This window comes from Paramacrobiotus metropolitanus, unplaced genomic scaffold (assembly GCF_019649055.1).
Source record: "Paramacrobiotus metropolitanus isolate TYO unplaced genomic scaffold, Prichtersi_v1.0 Parri_scaffold0000082, whole genome shotgun sequence".
NCBI lineage: Eukaryota > Metazoa > Tardigrada > Eutardigrada > Parachela > Macrobiotidae > Paramacrobiotus > Paramacrobiotus metropolitanus.
Window position 1 is genome coordinate 292,343 of NW_026570302.1, and position 11,711 is coordinate 304,053.

The following is an 11,711-nucleotide window of genomic DNA, read 5'->3' on the forward strand; positions in this document are numbered from 1 at the left end:
CCCACCGTTTGCGCACGACCACCATTCGCCACCTGCTTTACCCCGTTTCCAGATAATTCTGCCGGCTTTCGTAGATCTAATGCACAACGTTCTGGCCTTGCCATCGACATCCGCTAATCTCAGTGTTATTGCCCTGCGATCCCGATATTTTCGGATCTTTGCTGTGGCGCAAAGCAAAGCAAGCAAAGGGCCCAAAGTCCGGGAAGAGGGAAATACTGCAAACTTTTGGTTTGCCGATTTTCATACGCTTGAGCGAAGACACCATCATAATTTATATGTAATTTTCTGACAGTACGGTCTGTACAGATTTCAAAAACCAGGAATCTTTTTACTCGTACATTAAGCAGAAATTGTCTGCTTTCCCGTGTTATTACATACAGAAGTAGTTTTCCCAGACGTAGAAGACGACGGCGACGACGTTTACATACACAAGTACTTCTACTAGTAGTACAACGTTAAGCTCCCAGTTCTGTTGTCCTTATCACAAATTCAAAGAAAGATTGTTTGAGCAGTTTCCAGTCTGTCCAACGCCTGTGGTCTTTATGTTGTCCTGGTCGCAAAATCAGTTTCACGAACTGGATTTCATCTTCGAGACAAAGTTTCCAAATAATATAAATTTATTTCGTTAATAAAGTCCAGTTCGGCAATCCCGAAGGTCAATTTCAAATCGTGCAACGGCCATTTCTTACCATTCAGGTCACATCCGTGTTCCTCTTATTTTTAAGGTTTCTCCTTCGAACGCTAGACTTCCTGTACAAGTTGACGCATAACATGTGTGCCTGATCAACTGTTCAAAGAATAGATGAGTTGCCATAGAGCTCGTGACGTCACGAACCGGAAAAAAAACCAAACCTCGGCAAAACCGACGGCGAAATTACCCGAAGCGCCAACAGAGATAATCAACTGCTCCAAATGTAGGCATTTCTAACCGGAAATGCGAGGCAGCAAGGGTTCCTAACAAAATCGCTTATAACTGTAACTTTGGTGCTGTTGGAATCTGCGCTTCTATGTTCCCCTTATACAAATCACCTAGTATCTAATTAATTTGGCACAATGCGCTTGTCGAAACTCAGTTTTGAAGGCAAGCAATCGAGGTACGAACATGGGCCGTATAGCGTTGCGGCTTACGGGCGAAATCGTTTCCGGTCCATCTATTTTTTTCACGTGATTAGAGATCACCTGTGGGCTGTGGCAGCTCATCTATTACAGCATGAGTATTGTAAGGTGTACCGCTTGAGATGGAAACTTCATCTGAGTCACCCGCGATGTATTCTAGCGCATTCATCTATTTAAACTGCTAGTGCAGTCAAGAATTGTGCGGATAGTCATTATGCCGGAATCATTCACGGTGGTCATTTTCAACAACATCGGCATCAGCAGTAGTTTTTCAGACCACCGTACTAATTGCGCAACTTGGAATTGCTGGTTAAACATTAACGTAGCCTAAACTGCCTAATGACACGGGGATTTCATCCAATAGGTATTTAATAAGTTGCTGGAACTCCATCAGATAAAACAATGCTATCGTTTCTCCTGGGCTTGAATCGTAGACAGAGCTTTATATTTAATTAGACCAACACAGATAAGTCACGTGATACACATTGTATGCCAATAAGAAAATTTCGATGTTTGACACAAAAAGCCATTGTGTACTAAATCTTTACACCAAAACCGAACGCTTTACTATTCCATTTCCTCTACGAAAAACTTTATTCTGTCATAGGATTACATCATTACAGGCAAAAACTAATTACGAGCATCTGAAATAACAATAAAACGTTATCGATACCTGGTGGCATTTGACGTCCATACAAACATCAACAGCAAAGGGTGCTGTAACTAGTTCTTTAGATTGATTAAATTGAAGACGAAAAACAAACTCAGGTACATCAAAGTATCAAAGTATGGCACATAACCAATGATATCTCATATTTAATCCGCATTAGAACCCCCAGGCATGACGAGAAAGTGCATCGCAATCCGGGACAGCTTATCCACCTGCAACTCGCCCAGTCCGTCAACGCACCATTTCTTTCCGCGATAATGCGACCGTGAACGCGGATCCGCAGTCTGTGTTGCGCACAACACCTGCCAAAATAATAAATGGAGTGGTCTGGCCGTAGCTGTTTGTGCCCGGTGAAACCGGTTGTTTAATTTGTGAGCTGTGAGCAAATATTCTGATTGTTATTTTATCCGAATCGTGTACGCTAGTACTGGATTGCATGAATAATACTTGCATTTCAGGATAAAACTACCCTTTCGACGCTTATTATCGCTCACGACCCAATAAAAAGTGCTTTCGTGGTCATACAAAGGTCATTGCAAAATCGGTAGCGAGAAAAATAAGGTTCTACCCAGTGAGAAAGTGAGCACCGGATTCTTTAAGGAAAATTTTATAGGTTTTTTGTTGGAGAAATGCACAGAAAGAAAGACAGTAAGGGGCTAAATTATCGAAGAGGAAGAAACGCAATGAGACCAGCACTGCATACACACACCAAGAAGTATTCCGGTAACTGCGTGGCCAGACAGGCCAGCGAGTAAACGCTTTCTGATTCGTGTTCAGTGTCCAGTGTCGGTCTCCAACAGTCAACTGCCTCCTGCACTAGTGTACTGTAACTAACGATTGCGTACTGTAACTAACAGCATTAAATAATGTGTATCTCACCTTGCAAGCCACACTCCTTAAATCCGATTCCTCTTGTGATCTTGCATCCTCTTCAGCTAAAAATGCCAGGATCTCCGTCAGTATCTGCATCTGGTTGTTACTGATTCCCGGCAAACACATTTCCAGAGCATCCCACACTGCGCCCTCCAGGTCATTGTTGTTCAGTAGTCGAGCCGCGGGGACATTGATAACCAGACTGGGGTAGTAATCGGGGACGACATACAGTTCCACGGTGCAGCTGATCAACTGTATCGAAGTGCACGGAAGAGCCCGGCAGGCTGCGACGAAATCGCACAAGTGAACGTTACTGTATCGCCTGTAAGGCTGACTGTTTACGCTGTTGGGATGCTGTCCACAGTCAGGCGGGTCCAGTTCGTCCAGAGAATCATATTCTGCGTTAATTTGGAAACGGCACTGGAAACCCACGAGACAAATCGCTGTTAATCGGATTCCGGCGCGCTGTTGCGCAACATAGCGTATCATGTCTGCGATCTTTAAGAACGTTACGTCCCTTATCAGCCACCACCAATCAGCGATAATGATGCGCCGTGTCGACGCGTGCAGGCATTTGAAGATGGGCGATGCCAAAAGATACTCCAGCCGGTCGGGATTCTCGAAACTTTCAAAGCTCGTAATGATAATGTTTGTCGTCAACAGAGGCGACTCCAAAATGGAATTCCTCGTTGGACAGACCGTGCGCAGCTTCGTCTGCATTATCGTGTCCAGATGGGAGAACACTTCCAACCATAACTCCACCGGCACTGCGCATACGCCGGCCGGACTTCCGGACGTTTCGGATCGCGGTATTGATGCTCCGATCACGCGCGGAAGACGTTGGATCAGCTGGTGATGAAATTTAGCAACAGGATGCTGCAAATACAAAAACATTTACCAGCTCCAGTCATCCCAGAGAGACGTACCATGTTTACCGCTAATCCTGCAAAATCGCCGCTCGATCGCCGCTTCTCCAGATAACAGAGTCGCGTATCCTTCACCTCCACAAATGCAAGTGGACGATGATGCAGCACACGGTCAAAACGCCACGGCGCACTGTGCAACAACCTCGGCAGCTCATTCGGCGATGACAACGCGCACAATTCATCCGGCAGCTTCACATTCCGTTGTACAAATGTCCATTTCTCAACACGTTTTCTCCTCAAATCAGGAGCATACACATACGAGAAAGCAGACGTTGATGGAACCCGGATGCGCTCACTAGGAATGATATCCCATCGAGCAAACTGCTCGCCCCATCGGACCACTGCCATACAAAGCGATCTTTCTGTGAAGAGGTAGATTTTAACCATACGAGCTGGAAACCATGTCCACGGAGCCGACGGCGTCTCCCGCATTAGAATTTCCACGGCGATGTTGTCTGCCTCCTTTCCGCACCCCGCAGCACCGATACTTTCGGTGATCGAGTGGCGTGAAAATTCACATAAAAAGACGCTGCTGCCAAAAGGAAAAAATCGGCGCCGTCCGGTGGGGCAGAGGAAGTCAACGAAAACCCATTATCCGTCACTTCCACCACGCACCCGTAACGAACTAGACCATTGCCAACCACAACATCCACACTGTTGATTTGGTAGATTCCGTTAGACATGGTTGGGGTTTAGTTGGAATAAATCAACAATGAAGCTTCTGCTTTACGCAAAACGGAAGATCTAAAATCTGCACTACAATTCGAGATAAGTCAATGCTCAGTGTGGCTTTTTTAGGATTGCTGAAATGTGAAATGTATAGTTTCGCAGTCTGTAATGCAAAGCTGCTTAACCGTGTTGGCTTTATCCCCGAGTGGAAATATGTAGCAAGTAAAAATGTGTGGAAGCCTGTCTTGCAAAATACGGTATGTACAGCATAATATACAGTAGCATTTCATACCGAGAAGCTGGATCTTGCATTGTCTTTATTAGGCTTTATAGTTTTAGATGTTTTTCCTCTTCGGTACGTTGTACAATAGAACAAGTCACATAAATTGCACTCTGTTAACCTGTGCCAGTAATCTTTGGCACGCCCATTATTTGCACCCCGTATGTAAAATGCATGCCCCTGGAGGTGGTACCTGGAATGTAGCTCGATGTTTAGTGATCTGCATGGGGTAACTAACTGTAAACAGCACCCGCTCGCGGTCTGGGCGCTCACTTTTCGTACTTGCGGGAAGTCGGACAAAACACTGCATGAAGCGCGCTGACCTGCTCATAAAATCTATACGACGCACGGCACTGCCGAAAAATGTGGAACATTTCACACTCATCGGCGGCTGACTGTAAAGCAGTAAGCACGATGAAGCAACAAAAACAGTGAAAACACACATTTTAAATCGTACGTATCTTATTATACGGTAAAATAATATGTACGAGTAGCGATGATTTATAATCAACGTAGTGTTACGTGAAAGAATATTATTAAGATTCGTGAAAAAACTGAGGTACTACCGATTTGCATCGTTCAAACAATAACCAAATAATTCCTTCAGTAAAATGTATGCCAGCTGGAGCAGTGTAATAACTGTAACGGAAAAAATGCCGTAACTGTGTAAACTGTAAGTCTATAACTGCTGATGCAGCACAAGTACAGCAAAACTTGAAATGCGCTACTGTACACAACAAGCTACTCTCGCCGGCAAATTAAACTGAAGGGATGCCTTTTGTCCGCTCCCTTATTACATGCCAGGAGAACTAGAAGCCCCAGTGCAGTGCGAGACAGCTTTTCCGGTTGCACATTCCGCGATCCATCAACGCACCATTTTTTCCCGCGGTAATATGTCGACGGACGCGGATCCGACGTCTGCAAGGAGCACAGTATCTGCAAAACCTAAAAACGAAACCAATGCTTGCAGTGCAGAACCACGTCAATTAAAGATCATTACCTCGCATGCCGCGTCTTGCCGTTTCGCTTCATCTTTCGATGAAGCGATTTGCTCGTTGGCAATCCAAGCCAGGAACTTTGACAGCGTTTGCATTTGCTCGTCACTAGTGGCCGGCAAATTCATTTCCATCGCTTCCCACATAGCGCACTCTAGGTCATCGGTGTTCATCAGTCGAATCACACGGGCATCGAAAAACAGAGATGGCAGGCGTCTGTCAGGCGTTCTATCATGGATGAAAAGCTCATGTGTGCAGCGGACGTAGTAAACCCGGTCGCACGGCAACCAGCGCCATGCTGCCATCCAGCTGTCGGAAAGCCCTTCACCACGGTTAGGCAAATTGTTAGAGTCTTTAAAATGCACTCCACAAACATCTCGTTGAGTGTCTTTATAATGAATCGTTCTGGTGGCAAACGAGATGCAAACAGCAACCAGATAAATCGCTGTTAATCGAATTTCGGGGTTGGCTTCCGCAACGTAACGAATCATGTCCGCAATTTTCAGGAAGCCCTCAATCTGGAGCCGCTCGCATCCGTCAGCAACAATGATACGACGTGTGGATGCGCTTAGGCATTTGAAGATTGGAGATGTCAGAGGGTAATCCAGTCGGCCACGGTCACTACTGCATTCTGAACACTGGGTACAAACGTTAGCAGTTAACAGAGGTGAATTTAGAACATGGTTCCACATTAAGCAGACAGTGCGCAGCTTGGCCTGCGTCCTCGTGCTCAGGTGGGAGAACACTTCCAGCCACAACTCCGGCGGCAATCCAGCATAAATTACCGTTGCCTTTGAAACTTCGGAGGCCTCGGACGTTTTGGTGATACTGAGAAGGCGTTCAATCAGTTTCACATGGAACGCATCGAGTTCTGCCTGCAAAAACCTTTGGTAGAAGTTCTCCGATTCTGATAATAGCAGTGGTTACTGTGGCCAGGTCAAAACCCACAAATAAAACGCTTACATAAAATAACGAAGTAATAACGAAGTTCACTATTTAAAACAAAATAATAACGAAGTTCACTATTAAAAGCTGATCATTTAGTACATCAGTATATACAAATACTAACCGCAGCTAATTCGGGTACTGTCTGATGATCGACGTAAAACAAACTTCCATTCACAATCTCCACAATCGCTCCAAAGATATTACGCGTTCCCAGGTCGGAAAAACATCGCACCTTTTCGCGGCCCAGCTGTTTACGCAGTTCTTTGGCTGACATTGACGGAAAATCATCAGGCAGCTGCATTCTCCGCATTACAAAAGTCCGACTTCCAACGAGCTTGGCGCCCGTACCGTTGGGCACGGGCCAGCGTAGACGCTCAATGGGAACGATTTCCGAACGAGCATAATTTTCGCCCCATCGGACGATAGCCGTATAATTATACCATCCGCGGCTTTTTCTGGTGCAGCGCGCTGGATTCACAACCTCAGCCGGCACCCACGTCCACGGATCCGAAAGGTTTTCGCGTTGCAGCAGTTCCACCGGGATATGACGTTCTGGTTGTTTTTCCCAGCTACACACCAGTTGACCTGGATCAACATTACGATCCATTGCGAGAAGGAAAACCCCGCTGCCGAAAGGAAAGAAGCGACGTCGTGCGCGGCTGCACAGAAAGTCCACAGTGTATCCGAGGTCAGTCAAGCCCACCACTCGTCCATAGCGAGCCACTCCATCGCTGTCGACCACATCCACACTGTTTGTGCGATAGACTAATCTCAGCATGGCTCTGCAACATATGTGTAGGAAATGCGACGCTAACACAGTTAAACATTCGTACAAAACTTAAGCCAGAAAACTTAGACATGTATCAATAAGTCTCGGACGCACAACAGTATTTAGCATACTAACGCTTAAACGCAGAATTAGAACAACTTCACGAATTTTTGAAAAGTTTCGCTTTGGCGTTTGTTTAAGTTGTTTCAATATAATCAGGTCGCGACAGTACCACAGGAACGATAACGATGTAATTAGTGCGCTACCCAGATAATTCGAAGTGGCTATGTTGAAGCAGTGTTTGCAGTAAAACAGCCTTAGCTATTTTGCCGCACTATGGCCGGCAAAATAGACGGGTCGGCCTACTTTACCACTGCCCGCCCTTTGCCTTTGCCTTTACACTTTGCCCTTTTCAACTTTAGCTTCGACTTTGCCGGCGAGATTACCTTCACCGTCCCGGATGACCTTTGGAAAAAAAGGTTGCAAAGCCCGTCCCGTTAATTAACCTTTAAAATATTAGCGTCGCCACTTCACCGTTTGAAAAATGCATCTTTCTGTCGCTGTTCGATGAGTTAAAATTAGGCATGCAATTACTGGCCATTACCATTCATATGTACGAAAACATAATACTACTGTATGATTGTATCCACCCGGTAGACCTGCACCACAGAGTCTTTTAGACGGAAAAGGACGCGCACGCTGTTCGGAGGCCGGTGCTCAACATAGCGTATGCCGCATGCGATGCCCGGTCGGGAGCAGGCAGCTGCCGGATGTGAAAGTGGTGCCAGTCTATCGGACGCATACAGTACGAGTGCAATACTATGTTATTGTGCAGCAGTGGCGTTTTAAGCAATTTTATTGCTGATTTTACTGGCATTGCACCATTTGTGGACCCTCCGGTTGTCGAGCGACAACGTAACAGAAGCACGCGTGCGGTGGCCCATGCCACAGGCTGTTTTAACGTAAATCTTTGAAAATTCATAACTTTGTTCATTCCTCCATTAAATTTTTATGCATAGTCTTTGAAAAATGCAGAATAATACACAGTATCAGGCAAAAGAAATGCTTTTTAATTTTTCTTTCAGGATTGTGCGCTGTTAGCCTGCGCGGCTAGCATAGCCGCCTATGGAGGATTTCCCATAGGCGGCTATGTTAACCGCAGAGGCTCATACTGCATTACCCTAAAGAAGAAACAGAAAACATTTATTTGGGGCAACAGCCTGTGGCATGGGCCACCGCACGCGTGCTTCTGTTACGTTGTCGCTCGACAACCGGAGGGTCCACAAATGGTGCAATGCCAGTAAAATCAGCAATAAAATTGCTTAAAACGCCACTGCTGCACAATAACATAGTATTGCACTCACAGTACCTGTAACAGCCAGTCTTTGCCGTTGTGTGGTCTGCGTACAGTATTACAGTTTCATACCATAAAGAATCTAACTGCCTACCAACGAAACAATTTCAGTACAGTACCTTACTCTGTCTTAATAGGATACGCGATACTAAACGGACTGTTGTAAAATGTGGCCTGTGGGTGTCTGTACCTTTTTTCGTGAGGATCGGAATAATAAAATTGCATTATATCTGTATATGCATTTTTAAATTTTATGCTTCGAACAGCAGGAAGAATCTCTGTGCTGTGGTGATAGTCGCATTTTTCAAACGTGAAGTGGCTCATTTTTTTAAGGTTAATTTAACGGGATAAGCTTTTAAAACGGTTTTTTCCAAAGGTCACCGGGCACGGTGAAGGAAATCTTGCCGGCAAAGTCAAAGCAAAGGAGAAGACCCGGACTAACACTGCGATGCATTCCGAGGAGGAAAACCTTGCTGTCGAAAGGAAAGAAGGGCCGTCGCGCGCGGCCTCACAGAAAGTCCACAAAGAACCCCAGATCAGTCACATCTACCACTCGTCGTCACATATACCACTACTCCATCGACCATCGCAACCCACTACATCCACACTACCTGTCTGGTGGACTCCGCTTATAAACATGCTTAACCTGGTATCGTGTTCATCGCAATGAATAAGCAATTAGTGTCATTTGAATTTTGGATACAGAAAAAGAGACCAATTTACGAAATCGTTAGCAGGACGCAATTAAATTCATTCCATCGAATTTTGCTGTGGAGCATGGATTTTTGGTTTACGGGAACAAAAACCTTGTAACGAGTGAATGCGAATTGTGTTGCATGCCAGCTCATTAATATGGAACACGCTCAAAATTAAAAAAACGGTTTCCGATTTTCGTATCCAGAGTCTAAGTAACGTGTGTGATCATAAACGTGGTTTTGACCACAAAGCAAATTTGCACGTGCTCAACTACGGGTAGACTGCGGTACAGAATGCATCAAAAATTTGCCTAAACGGGAGTCCAAAACTCATCATTCAGGATTTCAGTAGTTCACGAAATTTTGTAACCGACAACCTTCCGTAATCGGTAGTTGAATTTAACTAAAAAAAACAAGATCCGCTCTGCCATCTTTGCTAAAATAATACGAATATCGACACGACTACTTATTCAGCGGAGTTTTTGCAGTAACTAAGTTACAACAGAATTAGTAAGAACAACAGTCAACGTTGTAAACAAGGAGCTGCATCTGAAACCCAGTCGCTGACAGCATCCCTCCCACGGCCAGTTCATTTTTTACCGATTTCGGCCAGACGGATAAGAAAATGCACAGCAATGCGGGACAGTTTCTCTAACTGCAAATTCTGCAGTCCATCGATACACCACTTCTTCCCACGATAGTGCAGCATCCCTCGCCGATCCGCTGTCTGCGTCGCACACAATACCTGCAGAATAAAACCATTCATATAGCCCGACGGAGAATTGCAGCAAAATAAAGTACTGTACCTTGCAAGCAACTTGAACAAGGACGTTTTGGTTAGCCGCAGAGGCTACTGTTGTCAGCCACTGCGTAAGCATTTGCTGCTGCTCCAAAGTGGGCGTTGGCAAACCTATCTCGAACGCTTCCCACACCGCGCATTCCAGGTTGTTTGCTTTCTCCAATCGAGCCATAGAGACCTTGCTGGTGAACTGCGGCTTTAACATGTCCGGCCACCCGTTCACGTGATTAACGTGGACACTGCAGTTTAATAAGCGGATTCCATCACATGGAAGATTCTGACATGCCGCAATGAAACCATCGAGGCGAATTACATGCAGTTCATCAATAATCCCGTTGAACTTTCTGGGTGCTGGTTTAGGCCAATGCTGCACACATTCGTCAAGATCCCACACAGAATCGTAACTCAGACCGATTTGGAAGCTGCAGCGAAAACCCTGAAAGTACAGTGCTGGCAGGCGCAGTGATGATTTTTGCTCCGCCACATAGTGGATCATGTCCAGCACTTTATAGATATCACAGTCGCTCAACAACGGCTTGCGATCAGCCACGATGATGCGCTTGGTCGAAGAGCTTAGACATTTAAAAATTGGAGTCACCACGTAATAATCTCGGCGGTCATAATTTTTCATTTGACTGGATTCAGTGGTCGTAACAACAATGTTGGCCGTCAGGATAGCGGAGTCAAGTAAGCAGGAAAACGTTTCACACACAGCCCGCAGTTGATTCTGCTTTAGCGTATCCAACTGCGAGAAGACCTCCAACCACACCTCCACGGATAACGCGGTCAATACACACTGTGCTTCCTCATTTTCAAATTCCACGGTCGCTGAATGTGGCACGCGAATAACACGCGCGAAGCATTCCATTAAGCTTTCGTGAAATTTCGTTGAAGTGGCCTGAAAAATAAAGCGAGACATTTAACTAGAGAAAACACACTGCGACGATTAGAGGGCGTATTTCGTACAGTACAGCTGTCAAGAACTTGGTCGGCGGCACAGTCCCGTCTAGGACGCTCGATAAACCATAAGTAATCATCCAGAATGTCCACGAAGGCAACTGACCACATCTGTAATTCAGTGTGATCCATCCAGCCACCCGTCATCTGTCTACGTATTTCTTCAGCCGACATGGAGCAATACATTTTCGGTAACAGCATGCTACCCTTAACAAACGTCCCTTTCTCAACACGTTGAACACGTTCGGTGAATGCGGCAGCTTGTTCTGCAGACGCGTCACCGGCAGTCCACCAGTCGTCTGGTACTCGCCGACGCACTCGGTCGGCAAGGACAATATCCGTACGCACCGCTGCAGTGCCCCAACGCACGATACCCACGTTATAGGATTCGTATTCTTTACCGCGAGCCAAATTAGCCATTTCAGCGGGGAACCACTGCCACGGACTAGAGGGGGTTTCACGCATCAACACTTCCACGGGGATGTTCAGGTCCAATGTGGCGTACATGTCGGCCACACCTCCAAGTCCGCCCATGGTAGTTGTGCCCGTGGAATGCAAGAAGACGCTGCTGCCGTACTGGAAGAATCGGCGGCGCTCGGTAGATAAGAAGTCGACGAAGAACCCAGTGTCCGTAACATCGACCACTCGCCCGTAGCGTGC

At 46.0% G+C, this 11,711-nt stretch overlaps 2 protein-coding genes across 2 annotated transcripts; both read right to left on the minus strand.

The window, feature by feature from the left end:
* Nucleotides 1-5,110: 5,110 nt before the first annotated feature.
* On the minus strand, nucleotides 5,111-6,900 carry LOC129595797 (uncharacterized). The gene is made up of 3 exons (XM_055492907.1): nucleotides 6,599-6,900; nucleotides 5,535-6,404; nucleotides 5,111-5,479 (listed from the first exon to the last, which is right to left on the minus strand). The coding sequence occupies exons 1-3, from the start codon at nucleotides 6,785-6,787 to the stop codon at nucleotides 5,276-5,278; spliced, it is 1,263 nt and encodes a 420-aa protein (XP_055348882.1). The 5' UTR covers nucleotides 6,788-6,900; the 3' UTR covers nucleotides 5,111-5,275.
* Nucleotides 6,901-9,691: 2,791 nt separating this feature from the next.
* LOC129595799 (uncharacterized) lies at nucleotides 9,692-11,407 on the minus strand. Its single transcript, XM_055492909.1, has 3 exons — nucleotides 11,061-11,407; nucleotides 10,102-10,992; nucleotides 9,692-10,040 (listed from the first exon to the last, which is right to left on the minus strand). Exons 1-3 carry the CDS (start codon nucleotides 11,250-11,252, stop codon nucleotides 9,885-9,887), a joined length of 1,239 nt encoding a protein of 412 aa, XP_055348884.1. The 5' UTR covers nucleotides 11,253-11,407; the 3' UTR covers nucleotides 9,692-9,884.
* Nucleotides 11,408-11,711: the final 304 nt, after the last annotated feature.